At 45.7% G+C, this 9,695-nt stretch overlaps 1 protein-coding gene across 1 annotated transcript in view; it reads left to right on the forward strand.

Annotated features, from left to right (window-relative positions):
- The first annotated feature begins 8,095 nt into the window (after nt 1-8,095).
- HSPA8 (heat shock protein family A (Hsp70) member 8) overlaps nt 8,096-9,695 on the forward strand; it is a 4,584-nt gene continuing 2,984 nt past the window's right edge. Inside the window, exons 1-3 of the mRNA XM_023517308.1 lie at nt 8,096-8,201; nt 8,940-9,149; nt 9,490-9,688. Of these exons, the coding sequence (XP_023373076.1) occupies nt 8,945-9,149; nt 9,490-9,688 (404 nt within the window). The 5' untranslated portion in view covers nt 8,096-8,201; nt 8,940-8,944. The remainder of the gene's footprint in view (nt 8,202-8,939; nt 9,150-9,489; nt 9,689-9,695) is intronic.

A 9,695-nucleotide genomic window follows, 5' to 3' on the forward strand; every position in this document is an offset into this window, starting at 1 on the left:
TCCATTAACTTTGCAAGTCAAATAAGTTTGACTCTTAAATATAAAAAAAGGATAAAATAACAAAATGGTAGAAGACAAATGTTTGTAAAAAGAAGATGCAGAGGGAATGATGTGGATGTTTAGAGAATAATCGTTTCAATAAAATATATAAACCAAACTTAAATTTATAAAACAATGGAAGTTGATGTTTGTTGTCACACAATAGTTAAGCTGTTTATATTTCAACTTTAACTTCTAAGTTGCCCTGAAATTGGGCTGTTTTGTTTTGTTTTTTCAGTATTCATTGTACCTCCTTGATGTAATTTAGAAACAAAAGTGTACAAAATGCATTTTATGAGTCTACAGGAGTGTGCACCTGAGGACTTAAGAGCAGACTTCTAGAGGGCTGGGAAGAGAGAGGGAGCCCAGGTCAGAAGTGAAGAGCAAGAGAGAGAGATACCAAATTGAGGGCCCTTGCTTGGGCTGTGAGCATGTACAGTGCACCGAGGACAGTGGACAGTAACACCAGAGACCCTTAAAACGACGTGAGCTCCCAGACAGGATCCGCAGCTATCAGCGGGTCTGTGCCACCTGTCTCTGATTGCTGGGGGGAAGGGTTCATGGTCATGAAGGCCAAAGTAGGGCTAATCAGGGCTGAAAGAGGCAGCAGCCAGCTCTCCAGGGTGGCCAGGAGAGCCAGGGGCAGTGGGGATCTTACTCAGGGTCCTCAACAGGAGTGGGGAGCAAAGGGCAGAGTTCTGAGCTGTAGGGCACCAAGGGTGCCCAGATAGTGAACCAGGAGGCCCATTATGAGGGAGGGGCCATGTGCTTCTTCAAGTAAGGAGGCCCACCAGTTGGCCCTCCCCCTCACCACAGCTCAAGAGGCTGAGCTGGCTGGCGTGGCACCACCTGTGGGGGCAGTGGCTGGGGGTGGCAGAGAAGCATGGGGGCTGAGGGCTCATGAGGTGAGAAAACAAGACTAGAGGCCAGGGTGCCTGGCTGCTGACCTTCAATAGGGGGACAGAAGCTGAGGATAACCTTCGACTAAATTCAAAGCTTCAAGATGGCTGGACATGATCACCCATCCAGAGATACCCACCAAAGAGCACCCATGGGCACGGCCGAGGGCTAGATAAGCTTGTAGGTAAAGTCCCATGCAGGAGGGGATGACACAGAAAGTCCCCATGATAGGCCAGAGAGCTGGGGCAGCCAGAGCCACATGGGCTTCCTTGGAGATCTGGAATGCACACTGGACCTTTTGCTGAATGCTCGCCAAAGAGGTCTTAGGGCTCCCAAGGCAGCACTGCAGATGCAGGCCAGGCCCCAGGTGCCTCAGGATAACTAAGGCCTGCTCTGGACCAGAGTCCCACTGCTGGGAGCCCCAGCCCCTGCACATTTTTATAGGAAGGTACAGGGTCACTGGGCCATCTTGGACTTGGGGGGAGGCGGTCAGGTGAGTTCCTGTGACTCAATCTATCACGGAGATAAAGAGCTAGCTGTGTTGACTGGGATTATCCCCAAATTGGGACAGTTTAAACATCACAAAAACCAAATATTTATGATAGATGCATCTGTATCAGCAATTAAGAAATAAAAAAGTTAACGGTGATAGCGTAGGAGGTTGAAACTCATATAACACATACTGGAAATTTATTTACCAGTTCCTGCCAACAGAAGAACTCAGACTAAATGATCTATTTATTGATTTCAGTTATAAATATACCAAATAGTAAAACTCGATAAGCTGAACACCCAACATTCAGAGGTGGTTGACACAGGAATTATGCCTACTGTAATGATGTGTACATGTTGTGCTGTGTGTCCAGTCTGTGAAAACTAGGTCAACGAAAGAGATGGTCAATGCAGGGAGGTGGTCCACTATGGAGGTTCTACTGGACTTTTTTCTCTCATAAGGCAAAATGCTAAGTAGTACAGGGGTTACCAAGGAATGACAGAATAGCTGCCTTTAAGGACTTTATTAAAATTACGATACTAAAGTTAAGCAAATTATTTTGTGCCAAGGTAAAGTACCAACAGAGAAGCACACAATAGGCTGGGTGTGGTGGCTCATGCCTATAATCCTAGCACTCTAGGAGGCCCAGGCATGTGGATTGTTTGAACTCAGGAGTTTAAGACCAGCTGAGCAAGAGTGAGACCCCCATCTCTACTTAAAAAATAGAAAAAGTAGTTGGGTATAGTGATAGGTGCCTATCCTAAAGAGGCTGAGGCAAGAGGATTGCTTGAGCCCAGGAGTATGAGGTTGCTATAGGTTATGACACTAAGGCACTCTAGCCTGGGGCAACAGAGTGAGACTCTGCATAAATAAATAAATAAATAAATACAGGGCAGCATCTATGTTCAGTGGGTAGGGCAATGGCCACATACACTGAGGCTGGCAGGTTCCAACCCGGCCCAGGCCGGCTAAACAACAACAAAAATAGCTGAGCGTTGTGGTGGGTACCTGTAGTTCCAGCTACTTCGGAGGTTGAAGCAAGAGAATCACTTAAGCCCAAGAGCTGGAGGTTGTTGTGAGCTGTGACACCACAGCTCTCTACCAAGGATGACAGCTTGAGACTCTGTCTCAAAAAAGAAAAGAAGCACACGCACATTAAATACATTTTATATTGTCTCAATCTCATACCCTAACCCTGAATCTGTATTCTCATTTTACAGATGAGACTAAGGCTCATATAGGTTAGTCTGTAGCAGTCAAAATACAAACCTATGACAGTCAGGATGCTAAGTCCCGATTAATCACCATTCTCCTGCCTAAAATCTCCAAACTCTCACTCTAAATTATAGGTGGTCTCTTCTTTTGCTTTCTTCCTTGTCCTAAATCTTTTTACCACACCTGAGACACAGTTCACTCACACAAACAAAATCATTTACAGTTTTTCCTTGTTCTACAAAATAGTATAACATTTCCAACTTGTCGGATTTGTTTTTATATGGTAATGATGGACTTAGATCAGGTAATGCATGTATTTTTTCATAAAATATTAAGCACAAAGTATCTTGAACATATAAAGTTTAAGAAATTTTAACTTGTCAGATCTTCTAAGAAGAGGTCAGAGATAAGCCGTATTGAAAAACTACAAAATGACAGGTGTAACTGATTCTCTGAAGGTCGTATCAGTTGATGGAAAATGTTCAGAGTTCAAACATCTCAAAGACCCCATATTGAGTCATTATGTTTACAACTATTTGGGCCTCACCTTCTTTCTCCCTTTTGCTTTTGTATCTTGTTTTTGTTATAACTCCTGTATGCAAATGTTGTAAAAAAGGAAAATTCCATGAGCTTTGCTATTTATAACTAGCTCTGATGAAGATTTACTTATTATTTTTTGGTCACTGTTGCTATGGGTAGAGTGGCATGGCATCATCATGGCTCACAGCAACCTCAAATTTTGTGGCTCAAGAGATCTTTTTGCCTTAGCCTCCAGAGTAGCTGGGACTAGAGGCACCCATCCACGACACTAGGCTAGTTTTTTCTATTTTTAGTAGAGATGGTCTTGCTCTTGCTCAAGCTGGTCTTGAACTCCTAAATGCCTCTCCTGAGATCTACTTATCTAAGCCTCCCAGAATGCTAGGATTACAGGCATATTATGCCCAGCTCCCTTTGATAAAGATTTAAATTAGCAAAAAATTTACAAATTAAAAAGAGCACAACTTATACATTACCTCCTCTCCACAGTGCAGGGGCTAAACAAGACCACCTTTTAAAAGGAGCTTAAAAGTGGAAAGTGATCTAACCTAAGAGTTAAAAAAATAAACTGTGGAATAAACCAGATCTAACTTAGTTAAAACTAAGTTCAGCTAGGCAAATTATTCCATTTATTTGAGCTTCAATTTATTTATCTGAAAATGAAGGCAATTAAGATCTGCCTTACAGTTGTAAGGGTCACATAAGAAAATATATGTTAAGGGTTCAGCACATTGCCCCGTACAAAAGCTTTTAATGAAATTGGCAATGACAAGAGCTCTACCACCAATATAACACTGCACTGGGCAAGATATGGTGGAGAAAAAAATTGGGATTGTTTTTAATGTATGCTGTTCTCCAATAGCAGTACTTTATACATGACAGTTAGAAAGTCAAAATATTAATAACAGCTTAAGTCATTCTGGTTTCAAATTTCCCTAATGCAGTGCAGCAGATACACTCAAGTCTTTGAGCAATAAGGGCATACATATACTGCACATTTTAGTCATGACATTGGGTACAAGGATTATTTTTAATATCTGAGATTCTGAAGTAAGGATCACCTGAGCTCAAGGGTTTGAGGTTGCTGTGAGCTATGACACTGCGGTACTCTACAGAGGGTGACAAAGTGAGACTCTGTGTCAAAAAAATAAAAATCTAAACGTTAAACTTTTTCAAAAGAAAAAAAGGCTAAAAGCCATCTACCCTAGGTTGATTAACCTGGCACTTACATATTGCTTAATGAATTGTGGTGACTCAACTATTTAGAAGTTTCTTCAATTAATAGTACTCTGATTTTTACTTCAATGATTTCTAATAAAACAATGTATCTATAAAACTTTAGTTCTTTTTTACACTGGTATGATCATTCTAGGGTTTTCTTTCCCTTCTCCCAGAATATTGGTGAAGTTGCTGACTTTATCTATTAAATGACTTGCTTAAGAATTTATTCACATCCTATCGGCACCTATACCCACAACATAAATGGAGCAACACCAGTCTGTTTCTCCTATCTTCCTTATCCAACCATCTCTCAATGGTAAGCAGCAAGACCGTTGTTCTTGTATTTTATGGGTCTTAAATGTCTTCAAGAGTTTGATGAGAGTTTAGACCCCATATTTAGAGAGTTAAGTCTCCCAGAGAATAAAGGGTCTGAAAGGACAAGCAATTAGATATTTTACATTACTTCATTTCATCCTCGCAACCCTGGAGGGGGTTGCTTTACAAAAAAGGAAAGTGAAATCATGTCTGTCATAACTAGCAAATGGCTTGAATGCTAATCCAGATTTGACTCCAAACCAAGTCCTTGCTCTTTCCACTCTTTCCTGCTGCTTACAGACAAATAAAAGCATGGATGCTTAAAACTGGTAAGGAATCTCAAAGCAGGATACAACCTGATAGTCATCTGAGGCCACAATCTAGGATTCATTTTAATGTGATTTTTACCCTTACACTAATATAGGTGTTTTAGAGAGCAAAAAGCAGTTTGTTTTTTGAGACAGAGTCTTAGTCTATCACCTGGGTGAAGTGCCATGGTGTCAGCTCACAGCAACCTCAAACTCTTGGGCTTGAGCAAGCCTCTTGCCTAGTCTCTAGGTGCCCGGCACCATACCCTGCTAGTTTTTCTATTTTTAGTAGAGATGGGTTCTCTTGCTCAGGCTGGTCTCTGAACTCCTGAGCTCAAGCAATCTGGGCCTCCCAGTGTGCTAGGATTATAGATGTGAGCCATCATGCCTGGCATTAAAGGCAGATGTTGTCCTTTTTTTTTTTTTTGCAGTTTTTGGCCGGGGCTGGGTTTGAACCCACCACCTCCAGTATAATACTGGGGCTGGCACCCTACTCCTTTGAGCCACAGGCACCACCTGAAAGCAGATGTTTTTAAGAGGACAGAACTGTAGCCAGACTGAATTTGAATTCCAGGTTCCACAATTTGGCTTTGTGGCCTAATCATTTAACCTTTCAGTGCCTTAGTTTCGTCATCCACAAAATGGGGTTAGATAATAGTTACATAGATATGTCATAGTGGCTACCTCTCAGATATGAGAATTAAACAAGGTAACAATTTAAAGCATTGAGAACAGCGCTTGACATGTGATAAGCACACAAAAATATTAATTACCATCCTATTCCCCAGTCTGAAGCCCTAGGCTCCAGACTCCTCCACTGCAGTCCCTCAAACTTTGGTTTTATCTTGAATGTGTTTGAAATGTTGTGTAAGGTAAGAGGTGGAGAAAAGATGTTCCTCATATTCGGAGCTTTAAGTGTATGAATTCTAAATCACACATTTAATAAGAACATAGTCGAAGTCCTAGAACACATTTTGAGAGTGACCAGAAACAAAAGTTATTTGTTCCGCTTTCTTTTCTGCTACTGAATGGGATAACCCTAAACCAGAAGATGTGGGCCCCTGTTAAATTTTCCACTGGTTCGGTGATTAAAATGTACTTAGTTCACAGGTTAATTACAAAAATGCAAAATGCAGCGTGTAGTTCAGAAAATGTACTTGTTAAACTTTAAGATCCAGAGTATGAAAAGAAAAATCCCAGGTTATCAAAGAAAATTGAAAGGAGCAGCTCAGAATACACATCTTCCTCCTTTAGGAGTTGAAGTGAGTATTTTCAGAAAGAAAATTACACTACGGTGTAAGTAATTAAAAAAAAAAAAAACCCCGAAGAATTCGAAATCTGAAACCTAGGCTTGACTTTAGCTTGCTGTGTCCCACAAATAACATCTCTGAATCTCATTTTTCTCCTAACACAGGGATGAATAATGCAATACATACATTAGTGAATAACTGGAAGACTGTAAAAACATAACTTCTTAGGAAATAAGGCGACGCTAACTAAGTATTTATCTCCAGGAACTCCGAGCCAACATTCCCCGCTAAAAGGGAAGTAAGAAAACTTCCTTACATTGGAGTCCGCCCCTAGGCGTTACGGGCTTTGACAAGGACATGGTGTCCTCTCTTTACAGCCTCCTTACACTGTCTAAAGACGTTTTAATTCCAGCCCGGCTACTGAAAGTTGCGGGTATACGTAAATTTTTCACCTTTCGGAGCCCACCAATCCACTAAACGGGAACTAAACAGGGACACCACCTGCTCTGCCGGTTAGAAAGGACACGTGGACAGCGTTCAGGGTACAGAGACGGGCTCTGAGAATGACATGGCCCCGAGGGCCCGCCGCCAGGCACCACTGCCGTGCGCTACCTCAGCCACGCTGCCAAGGCAGAGTCTGTGCACGGCTTGTCGTGTCGTTTCTGAGGCAGGAAGCTATTACCTCACGTTACTGAAAATAAGCAAAACTCAGAAAGTGTAAACCCAGGACAGAGAGCTACCGGAAATTAGGATTCCTAACGCCTGGTTCTCATCGAAAAAGCCGCCTTTTAAGCCTCTTTCTCTGACTGAAACGAAGACGTGCAGGGCTTGAGCGGGTGGGGGAAGGACTGAGCCTAGAAACCCACTGTGTTCTCGGCGGGAGGTAGGGAAGGCCTCAGGGCAAGTTTGGGCTCACGAAAAGCAGGTTTGGCCATTTAATTCGGGTCTGGGCGAGTCCTGAGAAGTCGGGCCCTTCCAACCTTTGCAGCGGCGGCTGCCGGCCAACAGCCGCCACAGCGAAATGAGGCTGCTGGGGGGCCCGCCGGGCTAACCTGTCCGAGGCCGGGGCTGCCTGGCGGCTCCCTGCAAGCTCAAGTCTGAGTTATCCCGGTAGCGCCTGAAGCCGGAACTTTCGCCCCAGCCCCTCAGGGTCAACTTTCACCTGAAGCCACTCTAGCTGTGAAATGTGGGCACGCGGACCCAGGGAAGGCTTAGAGAGCCGTCTTGAGCACCGGGGTTGAGGGGGTGTGGGGGTGGGGAAGGAGGAAAGCGGACTCAGGTGGAGGAGGGGAGCAACAACCTTCGCGGCCATTTTGTCCTCGCTCCACTTCCGACTTCTCTTCCCGGGCTCCCAGGCCCAGACCCCTCCCTTCAAGCCCCGCGCTATTCCTCTCGCGATTCCGCGCCGGCCAACATCGCGATTGGTTGGTTTCAAGTTGGCCCGCCCTTCTTCCTCCTCCTCCTTCCGCCCCCCTCTGCGCGCGCGGGATGAGGACGCAGGCGCAGAGGCGAACGCTCCCTTCCCCCGCCGGGGGTGACTGAGGACTCCCGCGCGCGGACTCTCTCGGCCCCACCCTCCCTTTCCCGGGGCCGTTCGGGGAACGGGGACGAGCATGAAAGTTCCAGAACGCTGTGGTGAGTGCGTCATCGCGAGGCGGGGCGGGGTAGGGTGGAGTGGGGGCGGGAAGGGGCGGGGCCCGAGGAGTGAATACAGGCTCATCATTGGGCCTTGTGAAGGCAGCCGGGCTCTCATTGGTTAAAGCCGCCATGATGGGCAGCCAACAGGGGCGGTCCCCTTCTGGAAGGTTCTGAGATAGGGTATAAGAGACGGGGTGGCGGGCGGAAACCGGTCTCATTGAACGCGGTGGCAGCGCTTGGGTCTTCTGTGTGTTTTACTTAATCCGTGCCGACTCTACGAGTAAGGTAGGGGTTTTTTGTATAAGCGCTTGGTAATTGTTGGGAGATCGTCCGCCCCTGGACGCAGGCCGAGTGATTTTTTTTTTTGGCAGCCAGGAGGGGGATTGAGTCCTGGGCTGACTGCAGCGTGTGGTGGACCTTTCGCCCCGTTAGGCGGCTTTATTCTTCCACCCGGGGCGGTAACGGGGGTCGCAGCGGCCTGCGGCTGCAGCTGGCAGGTCAGACGCGTGGGACGCGGGCTTGGCTGGCAGCCGGGTCGGCAGGGCGGCGCCCCGCGCCCGCGTGGCGGGGGAGGGTTGCGGCATCCGCCTGCGGGGTGCGCGAGGAAGTAGAGCTGGCGCTTTCCCGGCTTCCTGCGTAGTCCGTCCCGCTTAATCTCTTGAAGGAAACGGCTTTTGGCGGCTACCCAAAGAAGCGGCGGTGGTTGGAGTAGTTAGAAAACAAGCTGGGTGGTGACTCCAGGCACCTAGGCCTTCAGTGAGGAGAGATAGGCTCAGGCCGGGGCTGGCCACGTGGCTCGGCAACGTTGCAGGCCCTGGGGGCAATGGCTCTTTCTACCTGGGACTCGATTTGCCAGGGTTGGCACGCAAACTTGGACTGCAGTATGAACTATACCGCCTCCTTGACCTCAGAAAAGAGGTCGAGCCTGGTGTCGATCATATCTGTAGCCCAATTTTAAGTTAACTCTGGATGTTTAATCACGATGTTATGTATTTTTTTTTTTTTTTCTTACCGATTTTCCAGCAACCATGTCTAAGGGACCTGCGGTTGGTATTGATCTTGGCACCACCTACTCTTGTGTGGGTGTCTTCCAGCATGGAAAAGTAGAGATAATTGCTAATGATCAGGGAAACCGAACCACTCCAAGTTATGTTGCCTTTACTGACACCGAACGATTGATAGGTGATGCCGCGAAAAATCAAGTTGCAATGAACCCCACGAACACAGTTTTTGGTGAGTCACGAATTCTCGAAAATTCAGGAACTGGGAGGGCAAATGGAAACATTTAAGAAACTAGGTTGTCAAAATGTAGCAACAAAGAGGAAGCCCTGAGGAATGGGGGAACTCTCCTCTTAATAGATTGAATGCAGTGAGGCTAGTTTAGTGTAAAGTCTGTTTTGTGACTGTTCAGGCTAACATTGAGGTGTCTTGGCACCTCAGAAAATACGTTTGTGTGAACTTTTCCTACATGTAAGAAATAGTTGAATTCCACCTGCCACTAAGAACTTAGACGTTTGTGTGACTATGAAAATCTAATGAAGTTGGAAACCAACGTATTTGATTGCTTTTACAGATGCCAAGCGTCTGATTGGACGCAGGTTTGATGATGCTGTTGTCCAGTCTGATATGAAGCATTGGCCTTTTGTGGTGGTGAATGATGCAGGCAGGCCCAAGGTCCAAGTAGAATACAAAGGAGAGACAAAAAGTTTCTATCCAGAGGAGGTGTCCTCCATGGTTCTGACAAAGATGAAGGAAATTGCAGAAGCCTATCTGGGAAAG

Source organism: Otolemur garnettii, unplaced genomic scaffold (genome assembly GCF_000181295.1).
Source record: "Otolemur garnettii isolate 467f Iridium unplaced genomic scaffold, OtoGar3 scaffold00108, whole genome shotgun sequence".
Taxonomy (NCBI): domain Eukaryota; kingdom Metazoa; phylum Chordata; class Mammalia; order Primates; family Galagidae; genus Otolemur; species Otolemur garnettii.